This window comes from Saccopteryx leptura, chromosome 3 (assembly GCF_036850995.1).
Source record: "Saccopteryx leptura isolate mSacLep1 chromosome 3, mSacLep1_pri_phased_curated, whole genome shotgun sequence".
In the NCBI taxonomy this organism is placed as follows: domain Eukaryota; kingdom Metazoa; phylum Chordata; class Mammalia; order Chiroptera; family Emballonuridae; genus Saccopteryx; species Saccopteryx leptura.
Genome location: NC_089505.1, coordinates 224730939 through 224752026, shown reverse-complemented (window position 1 = coordinate 224752026; position 21088 = coordinate 224730939). Strand labels below are relative to the sequence as shown.

General features: G+C 54.9%; 1 protein-coding gene across 6 annotated transcripts in view; it reads left to right on the top strand.

Moving 5' to 3' along the window:
• The first annotated feature begins 217 nt into the window (after positions 1 to 217).
• The window catches only part of PSD4 (pleckstrin and Sec7 domain containing 4), a 33232-nt gene continuing 12361 nt past the window's right edge, over positions 218 to 21088 (top strand). Inside the window, exons 1-3 of one of the 6 annotated variants that reach the window (XM_066377717.1) lie at positions 218 to 378; positions 18854 to 19756; positions 20788 to 20904. In XM_066377717.1, coding sequence (XP_066233814.1) covers positions 18854 to 19756; positions 20788 to 20904 — 1020 coding nt within the window. In that variant the 5' untranslated portion in view covers positions 218 to 378. Of the gene's footprint in view, positions 379 to 530; positions 551 to 11782; positions 12077 to 18746; positions 19757 to 20787; positions 20905 to 21088 lie in introns of those variants that run through there. The other 5 variants (XM_066377714.1, XM_066377716.1, XM_066377712.1 and 2 more) reach the window with 5 other exon arrangements.

Sequence of the window (21088 nt, the reverse complement as noted above, 5' to 3'; positions counted from 1 at the left end):
CCGACTTCGCCGCCTTGGGGAGGACACAGTGGGGCGCGGGGTGGAGGGGGTGCAACGCACGGGAGCGCGTCAGAACTAACCGTGCCCAGGCCAGCCCTGCGTCAGACCAGTCCGACGACTACGCCCCCGGCTGCCCTCCCCGCCCCACGCCCCGCCCCGTCTCACGTCTTGCCCTCCCCTCCCTACCCCGCCCCAGGCCACCCCCGGCACCGCGCCCGGGAAGCAGTCCCTCCCGCGAGTGCACCGCGGAGCTGGACGGCCCGGCCCACGCGGCCGCCGCCCGCAGCCCTCGCTGCCACCGTACCTGGGCACCTGGGCGCCTGGCCATGGGGCGCCCGGGCCGGTGGCCGGCCGGAGCAGGAGCCCGGCGGGAGATGGGTAAGGGCCGCGGGGAGGCCAGGCTGGGGGTCCCACCAGCCCCGAAGGGGTCTGTGTGCCCTGTGCGTAGCGCCAGGCAGGGAGCATCTGCTCGGGGCTGGGCCGGGACGCTGAAGGAGGGCACGAGGGCGGGAGCCGGGAAGAGCCGGAAGAGGCTGCAGGAATGTCGAGAGTGAGTTGGGTCCTTCAGAATCTGACCTGGTTGCGTGGTAGGGACAGGGACAGCAAGGGACGCTCGCTGTGCCCCGCTGGGAAGGTCCGCGAGCCTGGGTGTGGTGGCTCCACCGGCTCCTCCTGCTGGGCTAGGTGAATCGTGCTGAGTAGAAGCAGCCGCTAAGGCCATTCCATGTTGGATAGAACTGGATGGCCTGGAGGACTTTCCTCCAGCTCCCATGCCCCTATTACCTCCACTGCGCTGTCTGTCTAGTGCCAGTGCCGCAGTGGCCCTGGCGGCCATAACCAACCCTCCGAGGGCCCCAGCATGGTGGGGGCCTGTCCCTACAGTCAGCCCCCAGGGAGAGCTGGATGGAGGAGAACCCAGCTTTCCGTAGCCCTTCTGGGTGTGCCTGGCCGGAGGCATTGGACAGATTCCTGGGGAGGTAAACAGTGCCTGCTCAACTGACAAACTCACTTCCCCTCTGGGGTTCTTTTCTGGCCCAGAACTGAGTCTAGCTGGTCCTTTCAGGAGGACCATGGGCAGCAGTTTGAGTTCCATACTGTTTCTCCAGGCTACAAGCTGCTCTGGTCAGTTAACTTAAGGAGACCCCTGGGCCAATGACCTTCATATCCAGGTCAGGAGGCCAGCATCAAAGTGAAGACCTGAGCTGCCCTTCAACCTTACTAATCTGGCCCTAACCCCTGGCTCAGAGTTGATTGAATATAATCAACTAATTGGGTGTCTGTTAAACCCTCTACATAAGAACCACCCAGACCAAGTGTAGACAGTGGATAGTGTTGATTTATTTTTTTCTTCCAAACTTGGCATTTCTTCTTTGTGGAGGGTATGAAGAACTCCTTCATTCATTCAACAAATATTGACCAAGAATCTGCAGATTACCCATTATTTCAGAGTGGTAAGTGCTGTAAAAACAAAACAAGGTGGAGGTAGGCATGACAGTGGGGCAGGTAGGAGAAATTGACCCTCAGCTGGGAAAGGCAGCGGGCAGACATCTGAGTGACGTGGGAAGATGGCACCATTTCAGGCCCAAAGACCGGGACAGAGGGTAGGATGCCTCATTACTGTGAGCAGGAGCTTCTTGTAAGGATGAGTGAGCAGTAGAGGGTGGAAGAGTGGGGGGTTGCCCCTCTCTGAGTCCTAAGAGTACATTTCTTGTTGGGAGGCTTAGTCTAAGGCAGAGATTCAACCTTCCCCAGAAAACATACTCTGTGTCTGCTCTCTGATTTGTTCATTCATTCAACAAGCACCACGGAAGACCCATTTGTTCTAGACACTATTTCAGGTGTTAAGGATACAGCAATGAATGGGACCATCCTTTCCCTCACAGAGCTTATTTTCTGGTGGGGAGAAATGACAATAAATAAGAACAGCAATTTTAATGTCAAGTCAGGTGAATGTTATGAAGAGCAGAGTGGCTTAAAGTTGATGGGGCTGCTGTGTTTAGTAGAGACGTCAGGACAGGCAGTGTGTAGGGGATGAAATTTGGAGACATGGAGGTAGATAAGGCATGACTGTGACTGGGGGAAGAATCTTCCGGGCAGAGGGACTAGCACATGCAGAGGCCCCTGAGGTGTGAGCCTGCTGGTCTAGCTGACCGTGCTAGAGAACCAGGAAAAAGGCCAGTAGGCCTCGGAGCCTTTCCTTAGGGGAAGGGGTGGGGGGTCAGCCTGATGACTAGAGGTACCCAAGAAAGCAGATGTTGTTCCCAAGCAAACTCAGGGTCAGCTAGGTTGTTTATCCCAGCAGCAGACAGGCAGTCACCATGTGTGTCTGGCCGGAGACGGATCACTTGCTTTTCCCACACCCAGCTTTCACCCAAACACCATGGGCCACACAGAGAGAGCTAAACTGGGGGCCGTCTTCATTTTTCAATCAATACAAACTTTGGAAGCTGGAAATGGGTGGAAATTTTAGAAAAATTCCAGTAACCTTTCATTGTTAAACTAATTAGGTGATCTCAATAATTGTCTTTCAAAGGAAAATAGGAGAGTATATAATAATGGACATTTATTGAGCATGTACTGTGTGCCAGGCTTTCCTTTGTACAAACACACATCATCCTCACAGTGAGCCTGTGCAGGGTGTACTATCACTGTGCCTGTTTCACAGATGAGAAAACTGAGGCTCAGAGAGTAAGACAGCTGGTGAGTATAGAAGCCACGTGCTTAGAGAGGTTTGGCTATCCAAATGTTTGTAAGGGTGGTTAGGGAGAGACAGTAGGGATGTGAGTTCATTCCACTTCTTTCCTTCTTTTTAAGGTAATACTTGCACATGTTAAAATATTTTTACAAATGTTAATTCTAACAGCTGTTCAGGTACACAGTAAAACATCACCCTTCCTCTCCTGTCCTTTGATCCCCAGTTCTCTTCAGTTTCTTGAGAACACTGTAGAGAGACATTCTACTCAAAAACAAGCATATGTATATGTAAACTTCCCTTTTCTCTCTCTCTCTTTTTTACACAAATTGTAATAAGACTCAGGTCTGTACTTTTTTAAACTTATACTTTAATACACTTACTGTTCTGAGTCAGAACGTACTGATGTCCTCCATCCTCGTTGAATAACCAATGCAATATTCACAGAGCGGAAACCCTGCATCCACCTAGTGGCCCTCTCTGGCTTTCTGGGTTCTTTTCTCCGTTTTTGTTTATTTGCAGTGACAGACAGTAATACATGAAGCATGCTTGTACCTATGTATTCGTTCATTTCTGCATCTGTTTCAGTAGAAGATGCTGCCAGCCTGGGAAACTTAGTTCTGAGACTGTTTCCTTGTGGCTCCATCAGTTGGTGTGTTATTAACTTTCTGTTCTTGACAGTTTGACAGAAAAACAATGGCATCATGATGTGGTTTAATAGATGGTTCTTTGTGAGTTGCATTGTGAGTCTCACATATGTTTTAAGCTATAGTATTTGTCTTTCTCATTCTGTGGACTGTTTATGTCTTTGGCCTTTGGTTTAAATTGGATTATTGTCTTGTTTTTCATTATTGAATTATAATCATTCCATCTCTGACCCTACTGACTGCCCCTCACTGCCTTTCTTTACCCTCAAGGGCAGTGGCCACTGGGATGCAATTATAAGGAGATGTTTATCCTCAGATTTGGATATATTTGTATTTTTCTAAAGTTGGAAACGGGAGGCAGTCAGACAGACTCTCGCATGCGCCCGACCGGGATCCACCCGGCACGCCCACCAGGGAGCGATGCTTTGCCCATCTGGGGCGTTGCTCTGTTGCAACCAGAGCCATTCTAGCACCTGAGGCAGAGGCCATAGAGCCATCCTCAGCGCCCAGTCCAACTTTGCTCCAATGGAGCCTTGGCTGCGGGAGGGAAAGAGAGAGACAGAGAGGAAGGAGAGAGGGAGGGGTGGAGAAGCAGATGGGCACTTCTCCTATGTGCCCTGGCCAGGAATCGAACCTGGGACTCCTGCATGCCAGGCCGACGCTCTACCACTGAGCCAACCAGTCAGGGCAGATTTGGATATATTTATATTTTAGAGAAATATGCAATGTCTATTTATATATACATGTATTTTAAACTATATGCATTGCATTGTGCCACAAGTCATTTTCACCTTTTAAACCTGATACAGTTTTCTAGAAAGCTCTCTGACAACAGTGTGAATTTGGTGGCTGCACAGCTTTCCATGGTTGGAATTAGTTTGGACTCATCATAACAGTTGATTCTTATTGACTTGGTCTAGAAAGGTGGTTTGGAGAAATGGCACTTTGGGGGTGCATTTTGGAGGAAGAGGAGGAGTTGATAGATGAGAAGGAGGATGGGGAAGGGAACAGAGCTGAGCAAGAGGCAGCGTACGGACACACCAGCATGTAAAAGTATTGGAAACATTCAAGGAGGCCCAATACTGGGGTCACATTCAGTGTGTGAGCGTGTGCTCCAGGAGAGACTGGGTGTCTCAATTTCCAGGGCTGGGCTTTCCCTAAAGACAATAGGGTGAGGCAGTAGGGGGTGAGGGGTGGGATCAGCTGGTGAATGTTTTCAGGGCAGAAGTGATCTTAGGAGAATTGGAATGGAGAGTGGATGTGGATGTGGACATGAGAGGCAGGAGGTTCCTGCAGTTCTGCAGACGAGAGAGACTCAGGCTCTGTGTGAGGTGGAGCCACTGAGGAGTGGGGACCAGCAGGCCTGGGCACCGGAGGGGGCACGGGGGTCTAGGCTAGTGTCAAGGTTGCTAACTTGGGAAACTGGGTATGTGGTGCCTCACATAGGACCGGGGTGGGGGGCAGGCTGGACCTAGGGTGGGGGTGTGCACTCAGGGACACGTTTCCATGCTGTCGGACACGCTGCCAAATCTGAAGTCCTGTCCATTCTGCTGGAGGATCCCCACTGGCAGTGAGAGCCCCTCTAGGCTGGGAGAGGTTTGTAAACAGTTCAGTGAGTGGGCAGAAGGTGAAAGTGTGGGAGTGGGTAAGGTCACCCATGGAGAGAGTGAAGAAGGGCAGAAAAGGCCCAGCAGGATAGAGCCCGGGGCTGGAGAAGTGGATGGACAGGCCCAGCCAGCCTGGGAGGCTGCGTGCACTTTCCGACTCAGCCCTTCCCTGGCCAGACAACCTCAGGGAAAACATCCTCTCTGTAGGGATTCTGTGCAGGGGTGGGGGATGAGTATAAACAAGGATGTCCAAGAAGGGGTCCCTGCCTTCCTGGCTTCTCCCAGTGGGGCCTGGGAGGATGCATAGGAGTGATGAGGCAGACAGGAGAGAAGTGGGCTCCTGAAGCACAGGTCAGTGTGAGGGGCATTCTTCCTCAGGCTGAGCTTGGAGGCCCCTGTGCTGTTCCGGCCCCAGCCTGCCAGCGACGATAGAGTATACGGTGTGGATGGGCTCCTGCTGGCACAGAGAGGGCAGTGGGCCCAGCACTTAGTTGCTACAGGCAGGGTAGGCTTGAGCATCCCCAGGGGAATGCGCAACCCTTCCGGTGACCCAGGAAATGCCCTGCTCTGAGTTCTGCCTCCCTCCTTCACTGTGTCACTGTGTCAGCCAGCATACCCGCTTCTGTTTACCCCGCACCGAAGCCTTGCTCTCCTGCTAAGTGTGAGCCTGACGTCCAGTTCAGCACTTAGTGACAGATCACAGCTGATGAGCATTATTAGGAAGACTCTATTCTTCCTCCAGAAGAACAAATGCTTGTCACAGTTTTTGACATAGTTTTCCACCTATAATATTTTATTTAGTATATTTCCTTGTCTATACATATGGTAACTTGAAAAAAACCCATAAAGTAAGTATTATCTACTTTAGCGTGGTCCTAAGCAATAACATCTATGCAATCATAGGTTTGCTGTATCAATTATTTTTTAATGCAATTCAGATAAATGCTTAACTCTTTCTAATGTTCATCCTGTGGCCTGCATATCTACTGAGGCAAACCCAGCCTTTGATTCGCGGAGGCGTGGAGGAGGCACTCTCTGCTACGTCGGAGAGGGACAACTTCCTCTTCCCTCTTAGATTTAGTGGCTTGCACATGGGACCAATCAAAGAAAGAACTGGTTGTCGTGCTGCTAGAGACTCACACCCCCAGTGGGGGGAATGGGGGTGAAAAAGGGTTCTGTGGGAAGACAAATAGGCATCTATAGGACACATAACTGGGGTTTTAGGACAAATGAGGGGTGAGAAAGTCTGGAAAGGTTTGAGTTTACAGGTATGAGTGGTCTTTCCATCCTTCTGGTTGTAAACCCCCTAGAGAATGGAATGGGGGTTTCACTGCATCTTCCCTGGGAGTAGACCTGCCTGGAAGAAGGAACATATGGCAGCCTAGTTCCTGGAGCTGCTGTTTCGTTCTGGTTTTTTATCAGATGAAGAAAGCTCTGAGGAGGCTGCTTTTAGCATGTGGCGAATCTCAAATATCTCTACCTCAAAATAATCTGTGGAGTTCCAAGGGGGTCCCCAAACCAGCATGAAAGAGGTCACACGGGCAGCCACCTGAGAGGTGGTCACAGACCCTCTCCTGCCCTCTCCTATCCCACGGGGCCTCAGTGGTCACAGACCCTCTCCTGCCCTCTCCTGTCCCACGGGGCCTCAGTGGTCACAGACCCTCTCCTGCCCTCTCCTGTCCCACGGGGCCTCAGTGGTCACAGACCCTCTCCTGCCCTCTCCTGTCTCACAGGGCCTCAGTGGTCACAGACCCTCTCCTGCCCTCTCCTGTCCCACGGGGCCTCAGTGGTCACAGACCCTCTCCTGCCCTCTCCTGTCCCACGGGGCCTCAGTGGTCACAGACCCTCTCCTGCCCTCTCCTGTCCCACGGGGCCTCAGTGGTCACAGGTGATCAGGACAGAGGTTGGTAAAGAAACTTCAGCCTTCAAAGTGAACAGATATACTTAATCATTATTTAATTCAACAAATTTAACTTACTAATACTTTTATTATTCTTACTGATGATTGACATGATACATATTTATTTTTTAAAATTCTATACATGCCAAAAAGTATAAAGAACTTCACCATGCTACCACACACAGACAGATAGCCACCATCAACTGTTGTTTTGGTATTGTCTAAATACACAAACAAATTTTTAAAAATTGAGATTATACTGAAGATAGCAACAGTTTGCTTACTTAATAGTATACTGTTAACATCTTCCCACTTCATTAAATACTCTACAGAAACGAGGTAGACAGGCTGCTGAGGTTCCCATATGGCCCTATGGCTTTGCCACCATCTACTTATCCAGTCCCCAGTTGCGGTGTTGATGGGTGAGCACCCTTGCCATGTGAGTAGCTGCATGCACATGTGTTTCAGCAGATGTTTTCAAGTGCCTTCTGGGTGCCAAAGGGGCTTAGGGACAGAGGTGAATGACTGTAAAGCTCTAGTCACTGGTACATGAGAACAGACCCATGACAAGTGGCTACAGATAGTACTGATCTAAGACACACTGAGTTGGGAGGGAGCTGAGAAGGGAGCCTGGGAGAGAGGTTGGCCCGGGAGATGTGGCTTGGGCGTCTGTCCGTCTGTCCGAGGTATAGGCAGGATAGCTTTGGCAGGTTACTGGACCTACCAGGGATTGGGCAGCTGGGTCCAAGAACAGTCATTTCCTGCCCACTCCAAGAAACTCAGAGCAACACCAGTGCCCAGCATGTCCTGGGAGGCTGGCGGTGGTGTTCCCACTGGGCCAAGGCCCTTTCCTCCTTGCCCTGCCCTGAGACATGTCTAGCTCCTGTTTTAAGACTAAGGTATTAAGGGCCCCTTGCCCCAGGCCATAGTCTCAGTCACTGGACACCGTCCCTTAGCCCTAACTCCCAGCCTGCTCCCTCCCCAGGGAGTCCACAGTTAAGCAAGACATGGGACTGTAGCCTCAGACCTGGCAGAGCAATGCTGGGAGGCAGGTATCCTCCTGTCTCCTCCCTGAGGCCCGAGAGCTGGAAGGGCTGGGTCTTTTCTGGAGGAAGCAGTGTGTGGCTGCCTTACTACAGGCCTCCCACACACTCAGGGACACGGAAGCCATGGAGGTGCTTCTGGCTTGGCTGTCACCCTTCCCGGGAGCTGCTGCCCTTGGAAAGACCATAGTAAGCTCTATCAGCTCTAAAGTTTTAAGCTCTGAGTTGGGGGCAATGAGTTCAGGCTGCACTGTCAGTAGCACTGTCAGTAGCACTGTCAGCTTGGAAAGAAAGCCTGCTCCTGCATACCTCTCAGCTGCAGAGGGCAGTGGGTGTAGCAGAACATGGATATGCCGGGTTCAGCAACCTTGGGTTCAACTCCAGCCTGAGTAACTGCTCTGACCCTCAGTCTCCTCCTCCATTCTGTAGCATGGAGATAGTGACACCCTCGCCCGTCTGGACTCAGGGATTGGAGATGCTGTTTGTAAAGGGCGTGGTGTACGTCAGTCAGCACCTGGGACTTTTGGTAAAGGGTAGTTACAGGCCAGGTGCCCGTTCCCTTTCTTTGCAGCCTCTTGGAGGGCAGACCTTGTGCCAGAATCGCCAGCTCCTCTCCTGGGGGTTAGTCTTCGCTCCCCTGTGCTCTCAGTTCTGAAATGTCTCCTCCCAACCTGTGCTGAGTGGCTTTCTTTGTGGGCAAACAGGAAGTCGCTCACCTCGAAGGAGGCAGAAAGGGCTGCCAGGCAGGGCTACCCACCCACAGCCATGGCCAAGTCCAGAGACTGTCCTCTGGGGCCTGGGGAGGGGGACGGTGACCAGGTAGAGAACCCCAGGAGTGAGGGGGGTGCAGTGGATCCGAGCACACTCATGGCAGAGGTTCTGGGGCATGAACCAGTTTCCCTTTCATGCCCTCATCTTAAACACTGCACAGAAATCATCGGTCCTCACCCACTTCATCCTTGCTGGCACCCAGGGGTCCCCCAGCCAGAGCCTTGCTCCTGGCAGTCTTGGGAAGGAGAAGAAAGTTCTAGAGAATGGAGCAGAGCTGGTGGCTGCAGGAGTCTGGGAGTCTCTTCCTGAAGCTTGCTGCACACGGGAGCCACCCCAGCCGTGTCCCCAGCCCCAGATACACACACCCCCTCACATAGACCTGCCACTGTGGAGGAAAGGAGAGGCCGGTTCCCTCCTCCGGGCTCGTCTGGAAGTGGTCAGGGAAGAGGAGATGACAGCGTGTGTACTCACTCATCACGTGCTTGTGGAGCGCCAGACACTGCACAACCCGGGCACCGTGAGATGAGCCAGTCAGTCCTGGCCCTTGAGAAGTTCCAGTAAAGGGGATGAGATGGATCAGTGGGGCTCTGCTGCCCAGCCCCATTCCAGCCGCAGAGAGCTGAGGACCACTGGGCTGGGGGAAGAGGCTGGAGCGGAGGGGCTGGGAAGCTGACCCTGTCCTCACTTCATGGCCACCTGGCTCTACTTCCATTGCTTCCTACCCTCTATCCTCCTGTCTCTGGCCTTTCTGTGTCCACCTTCAGTGGTCACTTACTGCATATAGCCCTAGACTTTGCAGTAGACTTTGCTAGAACCAGCCACTTCCTTTTCTCGATTTCTCTCCTTTCTCATCCCTGGTGACAACACTGTTCATGTTTCTCTCACCCCCTTGCCAGTGAAGCCTTCTCCTGGGCGGCCCCAGCCCCAGCCGGGACGCTCTCTGCTGGTGGCACACGTGCTGGCATTTTCCCCACTCCAGGTGTGCTTTCAGTGCCAGCTTGAGTGTGTCACAAACCTGATATTTAAAAAAAATAAACTCCCGAATTTCTCCCCTCAGCTTCATCTCCCTGATTCTGTCCCATTTCAGCAGGTGTCGCTATCACTCATGGAGCTGCTCCAGCCAGAAGCCCAGCAGTCACCCCCGACTCCCCTGGCCTCTACACCTCTCATCTCCTAAGCGGCAGATCCTGCCAGTCATTCAGTAATACCCCAAGTTCTCTGTGTCCTCTTCTCTACCACATCCATGTCCTCCAAACCACGGCCCACCTCCCCTGGACGGCCACAGAGCACCTCCTGGTCCCCCTGCGGGCACTGTCACTGAACCTCTGACTGTCTTCTCCGCTCCGCCACCGACGATCTTGAACACTGCACAGAAGTGCTCCCTGCCCTGTTACTTCCTTCTGACCTTGTGCCCTGCTCACCACAGGGGACCCCTCAGGACCCGGCCCTGCCACTCTAGCCCCGTCTTCTGCCCAGGCCGGCTCTTGCTGTCCCATTAACTCAGGAGGCCTTCCTGGCCTCAGGTGAGGAAGTGGAAGTGCAGCCCCGTGCGGCTGGCTGAAGACACCTGCCCCAGCTCCCCCGCTCTCCCTGTGCCGGCTGCTTCAGGCAGTCCTGCCTCCCTACCGGGAGCTCACCCCTGTTCTCTCACTCCTCCCTACTCTCTCCCTCGGCAGCACTTAGCACAGTTCATAATCAGGCATTGATTATTGGTCCACCTCTTCGTTTTGTCTCTGCTGGGACTGGATACTCCCTGTGGACAGCGACTGTGTTTTCTTCCTGATGGGTCTGCAGCATCTCACATAGGTGACCACGTGGAGGAGGTGCTGGTGGAGCAGTGGCCACATTCCAGAGACCCTGTGAGGCTGAGCTGGAGGGGAGGGCTTGCATTTCGGCCTAGGTCACTAGGCTTCTTGCTTACCTGTGGGGCAGTGTTGTCAGAGCCCAGATACAGCAGGAGAAACAGCAGCTGGGGTTGGGGCAGTAATGAACCAGGTTTGTGCCACCGAGTTTGATGTGCCTCTAGTCGTTTCCATCCAGAAAGAACAGTGGCCCCATCTGACACGGGGGATGATTCCAGGTTATAACCACAGCCGACGAACTGTCACGTACAGAGTGTCCTGTTCCACCTCCCACCTAACCATTAGGATCCACAGCCTCCTGGGTAGGTGGTCACTGCCGGAGAACCCACCCCCAGCCTTCTGCCCCCACCACAGCCACCTTCCCTTCCTGTTTTCCTCCTTGCCCACAGGTCCAAGTCCTGCCTGCCCCCACCCCAGGCCTAGGGCTGCGTGGAGTAGCAAGGCAATGCCCCCATGGAAGAAAGAGGCCATGCAGGCCTGGGAGGCAGAGGATTCCAGGCTCCTGGGTTCCTAGCATGTGGCAGAGAAAGGTCTGGGAAGCATGTCTCTGTGGACCCTCGCCGTGGGGTGCAGCTGCTGCAGGGCTGGAGCCGCTGCCCTGTCCTCCGGACTGCGGGCTGCGCGGCTGGTCGGAAGGCGATGCGCGAGTTGAGGAGTCTCCTGGGCAGTTAGGGTTGGCAGGACTGGTGCTGCGGTGCTGCAGGGGTCTCAGAACTCTTTGCTGACAAGTTGGTGGTAGTTGAGGCTGGAGAAGTCGATCGTGCAGAGAGAGACAAGAACAGTATAGTGATGTGCCCTCCCTACCCACCATGGTCTCATACAGTGGACACCTGTGGCCTGTTTGCCACGGAAGCGTGTCAGGAATTCAGTGTGGGGAGTAACCGTGGTTCATGTGGTCAGAGGCTCTGAGCTCTAACCCAGCTGTGTGACGTCCCAGCTGTGCAGCCCTGGGCAGTGGCATTACCTCTCTGAGCCCGTCTCCTATCCTATATAATGAGTATAGTGAGCAGTGGCTGAAGTATTATTGGGGAACACTGTGACTATGAGACAATTGTATCAGGTGACAAAAGTCAAAATGTCGATTGTCAAAAACAGAAAAGAACAGTTGCCTGAGCCGGGGCCCCTGTGTCCCAGCGGGTGCCCTGCAGGAACTGAGAGCAGGGCAGAGATGAGAACCTGCTGGCAGACCACAGGCCGGAAGGGGTGGGGCCTGCTCACAGTCCAGGCCTGCACCTTCTCCTTTCTCTCTCCTAGGCCCGAGGTGGGGGAGTGATTCTCTCTGGGCTGAGTGGGGGGCATGGGCATGGGTAAGGGGCCGGGAGGCATTGGGCCTGGGAGTGGAGGCCTCTGTCTTGTGGGCAGGAAATGTGAGGTGTAGAGAACTGGGGAGCCCTGGGCGGCTGGGGGAGCAGAATGGGAGGGGTGAGAGTGTCTGGGGTGAGGGGAGCGGAAGTCGGAAGCTCCAGCCACCACAATCACCACTCACTACAGCAGGAACTGCTCCGGTGGAGCCAGGCCCACAGGTCTTTTGGTCCTTTCCTGGGCCTTTTGGAGGTGAGCAAGGTGGGCCTGCCTGGGATGGGCCTGGGCCAGATCGGGGGAGCAGAGAATTTGAGAGACATTTGTGCCATGATGGCAGTGGCTGGGGCAGGTGGGCAGAAAGGAGGGTGCCGTGGGCCCTACTGTGCACCTGCTGTGGGCCTGACCTGGGCTGTACCCCCACCTTTCTACTTCCTTCTCTTGGTCCCCTTCCTCTCTCGCCCTCTCCTCTGCACCTGGCCCTTTCTCTGCTTCGTGTCGTGGCTCCGCTGGAGCCCCTTGGGGTCTGCAGTAGTGAATGTGGGGGGAGGAAGCCTCTGGGGTGCATGGTGACTGCTGAGGCTGCGTGCCCAGTGGGTGATCTTGAAGTCTGAGGCCTCAGGTAAGCCTGACCCTCCTCGACCTTTGAGGGAAGTAGGCCAGGCAGGCTGGCATTTGGGGCAGGGGCAGCCTTGGGTGTGGTCCCTGCAGGAGCTCAGACTCAGCTCTTAGGGGATTCCCAGCCCCACCCAGAGAGGCTGGTTGCAGGCAGGGACCCGACTTGCTAGTTTGCTAGGCCAGCTCTGTTTATACCTGCTGACCAGATGGGCGGCAGAAGCCATGTCACTCTTCATGTCCCTGCATGGGCACTCTGAGGCCTTGCAGGTGCAGCTGTGCGTACATGGTGAAGCCAGCTCCTGCAGGGACACCCCTCACCCTGCCCCTGGTTCTAGAGCCAGAGACGCTGGCTCCTCTGCCGAAAGTCTGGGCAGGGCCACCTGTCATCAGGTAGTAGCCCCGTCAGGGCTGTGTGGCCTTCACGCAGGTTTGAGGATGGGCTCCAGATAGACCTGCCCCCCCCAACCTCCCAGGGCATCTACAGATAAGGAACCACCCAGCTCAGGGAGCAGAGCCCAGCTGCTGAGCTGTTTATCCAAGACGGGGCGCGGAGGCCTGCCTGGTGGCCTCCTAGTGCTCCTCGCCCTTCCCAGGCAGCAGAGGCCCTGGGATCTGCCTGTGCTCTGCCCCATCCTCTCTGCCTCTCATTCTTGCTCCCTGCCTGAGGCTTCACTGACCCCACCACTGAGTCCTCAGCACCCCTGGATGCTTGCTCTCCACCCTCCCTCCCTCCCCCCCTCTCCATCCCTCCAACCCCCCCCCCTTTCTCTGCATATTTGCATGAGGGTTCCTTGTGTGGGCAGGAAGTGGGTCCTGTGCTAAAAGTGTCTCACAGTGCTCAGTCCCCAGGTTCAGACAGGGGCATCAGTCCTGCAGCTCCAGATGAGGACTCCACTCTTGGCTCCTGCCCTGGGGGACAACATTTTGGACCCAACCCCTGCCAGGGGACAGTGCTGGCCATTTCCTCAATCCCTGGACAGGCCTGGGCCTTTACTTTTTCCATAGGAAGGAAAAAACATCCAGGGCAAAAGGAAAAAATGTTTTTCTGAGTGGCAACTTAAAGGGAGAGAGGCCCACACAATTCAGAAAGGAGGTGAGGGGCTAGTTCTGGAGGAGACTGCGAGCCAGGGTGCCCACTGGGCCCTGTGCTGTCAGCGAGGCTGTTTGTTTCACTTCTCAATGAACCTTCAAAGCCACGGAGTTCAGGCAGGACATGGTACTTCTGAACACTGACCCAGGCCCAGGGCTGGCGCTCAGACTTTTTTCTGTTTTATAACAGACTGTGGACTAGCTTTCTCCATCTTATTTCTTTATTTGACAGATAAGGAAGCAGGTGGAGTTCCTGACAGTCAGTGGCAGATCAGCTGTAGTCGGGACTTGAGCCAGTCCAGACTGTGAGCCCCAGGTGTGGTGCGTGCAGGGCGCCCAGGCTGTCAGCTCTCCCTCAGCGCAGGCTGTCCTGGCCTCCTGCAGGCAGGGGTAGGCTGTGTGCCCAAGCAGGGGCAGAAAAGCACCCACTCTCAAAAAGCACAGTCCAGCCGCCGACTGGGTTCCCTCCTGTCCCCACATTAACAAGAAGCAGCCTTGAAGTGCGGGGTGGAGTGGAGCCAGCAGCGAGCACCACATCCTCTTGGTCCCCCAGCTAGGCTGTGTCCTTCACCCCCATCAGCGGGGGTAGGCATAGCCCCTGCGGAGTTCTCCAGAGACCCCTCGCGATGAGAATCCCCTGAGATGAATGCACTTGCCTGTGCTCCGAGCGAGCGGGGAGCCCAGTCACAGCGGAAGGTGCTCTCGTCCTCCATAGCTTGCCCTCCCCTCGCTGTCCCCTGGAACTTAGCGTTTTCGTGGGTCCCAGACAGCCATTTCAGTTCTCTCAGGACTTATCCTCAAACTTCTTGAGCCATCACGGTGCTTAGAAAAATGAAGGGCCACTTTATTTCAGAGGTGACAAACCCACCTTTGAGGCCTGTGGCAGACTGCTCCCTCCTCTGCTCTGAGGATACCTGAGACAAGCAATGCAAGGGATTTCGCTAAATGCCAGGGTGAAAAAATAGTAAACCAAGAAGATTCTAGATGCAGGGGGCCAGGCCTGCCTCTGCCTGAGAGGTGCCATCCTGCCACCCCATAAAGGGCTGGTCGTCCCCATTGAGCCTTGAAACTTGCTGGGTCAGGCTACTCCTACCCAGGTGACTGGTGAGGCTGCCTTGATGGCCATAAGTCACCTCACCCTTGAGGTATTGCCATTCCACCCCTACATTCAGGGAGAAGAAATGAAAGGAGAGAAAGGTGGAATGGGAGATAGACATAGAGACTAAGTGAGATAGATAGATGGTAGAGAAATAGCTAGCTAGCTAGATATAGATAGGTAAACAGATTCATGATGATAGACAGATAGATCATTTCTTTCTTAAATCCACAATTGCCGAGTCCTTTCCACAGGTGGAGAGCACAAACAAGGAGACTGAGTGGGTCCTCCTGTGTCTTCGCTGTCCAGCTGCTCCTGGGAGCTGAGTGTCTGGCTGCTGGCCTAGCAGGAGCACTCAGGGACAGCTCTGCCCTCAGGGTGTTGGGCTTCCTGGGAGGAAGTTGTTGTTGGCTCCTGGGCCACCTGGCTTTCAGGTCATAAGGTCACATGATACTGAATCTTCTCCCAGCTCAGGCTCCCAGGCCTCCAGTGAGCTGTTGAGAATGTGTCCCTCCCTCCTACCCTGCCATCTCTCCTTCCTCGTTCTCACACACCCCTCTGGAGTACCACCTCTGAGTCCAGCAGGCCTTTCTCTGGACAGCGGGAATGGGTGAATGGAGTGACTGCTCACAGGGTTTTGTGAATGCCAGAGGAGTTGGTTGACTTTGGGAAGAGAGTGATGTCGAGAGAGCTGCAGACTGGGTTCAGAGCCCAACTCCACTTCCCCACTGAGCTCTCTGCACACTTCTGAAACTCAGAGCCTTAGCTTCTCCACTTGTAGCAGGGATGTCCCCCTTGTGGAGTGGCTGACAGGAGCTCAGGGTGAAGCACGGTGTGGAAGCTGGCGTGTTGTAGGGCTCCACGCACTCCTGGCTGCTCCTTGAGGGGCAGGGATGCCAGGTGAAACGGTGCCCGGTGATGTTTGCGTGTCAGGTAAAGAATGAATACATTTTCAGTATAAGTATGTCCCAAATATTGGGAATGGAGGGGATGAGCATCCTATATATGTATTGGCTAAATGTGGCAGACCTGCCACGCAGCTGTGTCCCCAACTGGAACCCACCCACCTGGCCTTGTAACCCCAGGTCTCACAGGTGGTCCTGAACTTGTCAGTCAACATTAAACTTTATGTTTTTAATCTGCTTAAATGGAAACACAACCATGCCTCTCACCTTGAATTTTGTAGGGGGCAGTGAGCATGACATCAGCAATAACTGAGGTGATTTGGTCACCCAGCATGTCCCTAGTGAGACAGCCCTGGGCAAGGACCTGCCTTCATGGCACTCACATTCTGGGAAAGAGAGGAGCTAGAACACATTGGGTGAGTGCTCTGAGGGGCAGAGCGGAGCAGGCTGAGTCCCATTGGTTCAGAGTTGTGGCCCTATCAAACCACATGCCTGTCTTCCACCAGTTGCTGTCAGTCTGTCTGTCTCCATGTTTCTCGCTATGGCCTTGGGCTTCCCCGTCCCCAAGCTCACCACCTCCCCAGGACCCTCAGACCGCTCAGGCCCCTGGACTCTCTTCTTTTTGCTCTCGGACCTTTTCCCTCTGAGTCTCTCAAGGGACACCTGGTTTCTTCTGGGGCAGCCAATCCAGCGTCCAGTGTGGAATTAACATTGACCTGTGTGGCTGCTTTGTGTACTTATACCTGACCGTAAAGACACACCTAGGGTTTTAAGGAGGAAAATAAGAAAAAAAAATCTGAACCAAATGTGTTAAAAGATTTAATAAAATGCCATATTTTTCGCTCCATAAGATACACAGACATTTCCCCTCCACTTTGGGGGCGGAAAAGTGCGTCTTATGGAGCAAAAAATACTGTACGGTACATGTTTGCAAAGACAGACATGTGGGACTCCGTATAAAAAGTTACAGGGCTCCTTTTTCTCTCACTCTGCCCATCATCTCCATTCTATTGTTGGCATTTGAAATTTCTTGTCAAGTGAGCTCACTAGTGACAGCAGAGGTGTGAGATGATTGGGGCAAAATTCTCTGGTGCCCACAGGCGCGCTCCTATGCTGGACACATTCCGATGCAGGTGTGGGGTTTGGAGGAATGAGGGTTCCAGGAGGGGACAGCTCCCACAGATAGATAGGCCTGGGCAAGGAGGGAGGGCCAGGGGGTCTGGGCAGGGCCCTGGGGATGTGTGTTCAGGTCCCAGTAAACCAGGTGCTTTTCTCCCTTCTCTTCCCCTCTGCCCACCCCCTCCCTTATTTTGGAACTGTCTTCTTAGTGTTTCTAGCGCCCAAGGGGCCTATTGCTCAGAGGCTGTAGTGGGGGTGTTCTACCTCCTGGTCCTCTTAATCACTCCCACCAGGTGGGCCTGGATAGGGAGTCCAAGGAGGCTGCCAGAGTTCAGACCTTGGGTCCTGAGGCTCACTCCTCCTGACCCCTTGGAAATAGTATCACAGCGGGTCTCTTACCCTCGGAGGAGAGGACAGAAAGCAGAAGACAGCTGCTTGGGGAGTGGGGTAACCAGGGCTTAGGGAGCCCCGTAGCCTGGGGAAGGGGTGGGGATGTGGGTTAGAGAGAAAAGCCTGGATGACCCCTGAAGGCTGAGCTAAAAGGTTGGGAGACTCGGGAATCAAGGAAAAGGCAAAGCGAGTTCCAAGCAGTTTGATTCAGAGCATCACATCCACAACTGAGAATGAGAAAGGGGTGGTCATTGTTTACTGAGGGGTGGCCAAGAGCCCAGCAATCAGTGAGCCCCAAAGACTGGATGGGGGCCTTTCCTGGGACTCAAATATCAGGATCCTGAGACCATCATCCTGCAATTGCATAATCTTGCTAAAAGTGAGCAGTGTGGGCCTGTGACAGCAGGAGAGGTGAAAACCCAAAAAGGGACTGTTTCTGAGGGGGATTGGTGTTTGAGGGAGGAGGGTTTCAAGAGGAATAAGACATTGAAATTCGTGGGGGTTCTACCTGATCTCCCTCAAGCATCTCCCTGAAAGGCACAGCCCAAGCCGTGCTTTCTAAAGGGCCTTAAACCAGTGGTTTTCAACCGGCTGTTGAAGAATGCTGCCTAAACATCAGGCCCCCGTCTGACCTTGGTCTTCAGCTCGGGGGCCTCCCATTTATGGGGTGTGTGAGGTGGGCTCACACACGTTGCAGGTTGTGAGTGTGGATGTGTTTATACATTTGTCCCACCAAATACTTCAGTACAGTTTACAGGCACACACAGTCTTCAAGATAGAAATATACCATATGAGTGAGGGTCTGAGGCAAAGGGAAAGTGAGAGAAGCTGGGATGAGGCCGGGCTACATCTCATACTGTGCTGCATGTCCTGAGGGCCTGTGCGCTTAACCTCACACTACGGGAGAGCCAGTACAAGGCAGAGGCGGCCCAGTTACGTTTTCCACAGTGGCCAGGGGATCAAAACAAGACAGTTGTTCTGAAGAAGCAGCCTCTCCTTCACTGCCCTGCAAGATAGGCTGCGACGGATGAGCGTCCCCCCACCCCCCGTTCCCCCAGCTAGCGCTGATGCGGCTGGTGTGGTGGATGCACAGGGCAGCTCTGAGCAGGTGTGGTGCAGCCCCAGGCGGACAGGTTGCATGGCCCCAGCCTCCCCCTCTGTGGAGCCTGGTCTGTCCAGTGGGTGAAGCAGAGGCCCAGCTGAGAACTTAGTGAGCGCCTGGACTTGCTTCTACCTGGCCTAGCTGCACAAGGAGCAGCCGGCCAGTCTCATGAAGGATGCAGGCCCCAAAGACAGGCCTCAGGGAGGGGACACGAGGCAGGCTGTGGCCCTCTCTCCTAGGTGCCTGCTTCTCCCTTGAGAGTAGTTCCCTTTTCCGCAACTTGTCTGGGTCTCTGACTGCCACCTGCTTTGGTTCACATGTTGCTTTTGGATTGCCATGGGTTTCATGCTGTTCTGGGGCAGTTTCATTCTCCAGTCCGATCCCGGAGAGGAGGGTCTGATTTAGCCAGTCCATTCTTTTCAGCTAAGCCACTCAGGCCTCCTTCGGCCCACAGATGGCATCTTTGGGGCAGGCAGGTGAGATGGGCAGTCAGAGGGCTGTGGAGGGCAGCCAGGGCCATGCGCACGGCAGGTACTCCCAAACACTGACACACTGGACATGAGCTGGGAGCCCTTTGCTGACCTGCATTTGTTTGGGCACTTCCAGGGCAGAGTGGATTCCTGTTGCCCCCTGGCCAGTGTGCCCCCTAATCCAGACAATGGGATCGTAAAGGTGGACACTTCTGGGGGCTCCCACACACTTGCACTCTGCAGATGATGGGTGACGACAGACTCTCTGAACACCCCAAACCTGTGGAATTTCTCAACATTTGTTTGGGAGACAACCGGCCGCCTCACCCAGGAGTGTACCCGAGGGAATTGTGCCGCCATCCGGACCCGCACGAACCCCTCCGGGAACAGACCTGGGCGTCCAGCCCTTCTGAGTCCGCCACAGGAGATGCTGTGCCCAGGGGCTCCAGCGCAGAGCCTGAGGGCCTGGGGAACAGGTCTTCCCAGGGAAGCCCAAGGCAGAGCCAGAGCACCTCGGCCCAGGTGGTGTTCTGGGCGGGTATCCTGCAGGCCCAGATGTGTGTCCTGGACCTGGAGGAGGAGCTGGAGAAGACTGAGGGGCTCCGGGCTGACCTGAGGTCCTGCATCCCCAAGGCCCCTGTGGAGCTGCCCCCTTTCTCCTTCAGCCTGACAAGCCCCCTGGGTTCAGGCCTCCACCCCAGCCCACCCGAGGAGGAGGCCGTGGGGGAAGACAGCCGCAGCCCTGAGGGAGAGCGCCTGGCCACCATGTGGCCAGGGGAGGGGACACCGGGCTCCTCCCCAGAGTGGGGTCCTGAGGAGGAGAGCGTGTTCTTTGACAACCCCCTCTTCTTGGAGAGCCCTTGCTCGGACACCAGTGCACCTGCAGCGTGCGTCTCCTGGGGGTCCCCAGACTCCTGCGCTGTGAGGCCTCAGAGCCCACAGACCCTGCAGCCCCCTCTCCTGGGAGGCAGGGTGCCGAGGGGGCTGGGAGGAGAGCCCGGCTGGGAGGACAGCACGGCTGATTCCAGCGGGCACACCACCCCTCCAGTCCCCGTGCCCACCTACAAACTGCACTTCTCCGCCTGGGCCACACCAGACGCCACCAGCCAGGCTCCCGCAGCACCTCCAGGCTGGGGGACGCGCGGGGTAAGTGGGGCCCTGGGAACCGACGTGGAAGGGTGGGCCTCACTCTATGGTCACCGGGCCCAGAAGACTCATTGGATGCCAGAACCTTTGGGCCTCCTGGGGCCATGTAACAGGAGGACAGGGCCAGTGTGGCCATTAGAATTATGGTAATTTTACGGATGGCATGATGTTAACTGAACGTGCTGGACATTACGTCCACAGGGTCTCAGTCTTGCCCACTCTGAGGGTGGTGTCTGGGCTCCCTGGGGAGTGGGCGGCTCCTCCAGCTCAGCCTGTTCCCGGCCTGGCTCAGACGCCCCACCTCCAGCACATTCCGGACTCTAGCTGCAGGGGCAGCTGCCAAGCACCCCTGCCCCGGTGAGAGATTTCTGTTAAGAGTCCCATCTCATCTTTTCTTAGAGATTTCAGCATTTTGTTACTTTCAGCCCAACATCTTCGATTCCTCCTCCCCGCCCAGTGTCGATGGTCAGGCCCATTTACAATGGCAGCGGTCGTTGATACCAACAAGGACAAGTTATGGGGACAAGTGTGTGAGAGTAGGGAGCAGTTTTCCCAGGGAGGCCTCTGCTAACAAGATAAGGAGACTTCAGGTGACAGAGCAGGGTTGTAACTCTCATCTCTAAGATCCAATCGAGACCCATTACTGTGAGAGCAGAGGGCCCGGGTGCTGCTGAGCCCTGCCCCCCACAAGCTGGGTCCTGGTGCAGGCTGGCCTGGCCCTGGGTCCCTGGGGTCATCGGAGGGAAGCCCGGGAGCCCTGCCCTCGTCCTCGGGGCTTGCAGTGTGCTCCCCCCTGGGATGGCAGACCCTGCCTAGTGTCTGGCAGCTGTCACCCTCCCTATAACACAACCCCTCCTTGGGCTGGTAGGAAGCAGGGCCACCTGGTGGACCATGGGGGGAGGAGGACGGGCAGAGACGGCTACAAGTCAGTGGACATGGACCTGGGGTCCAGGGAGCTTCTGGGTGTGGGAAGGCCTGGGAACAGTTAGTTCCCCAGGTCAGATCACTGTCCTCTCCTTTTCTTCTCTAAGACTTCTCTGGCAGACAGTCTTGATCCTATACCATCCTGTGTGGACAAAGCACTGACCTGGGAAACAGGACATATCAGATCTGACGCCAGCCCTTCCACCCATCCTGTGCAACCTTCGGCAAGTAACTTGCCCTCTCTGTGCCTCACCTTCTTCATCTGAGCAGGAGGAACATGAACCCAGTGGTTTCCCAAGCTCAGTACCCACACTCCTAGGATGTGGTTCTTCTCCCATCCAGTATTCCTCCTCTGAACACAGGGCCCAGGCTGAGTGAGAGGGGCCCTGAATTCATAATGATTTTCCT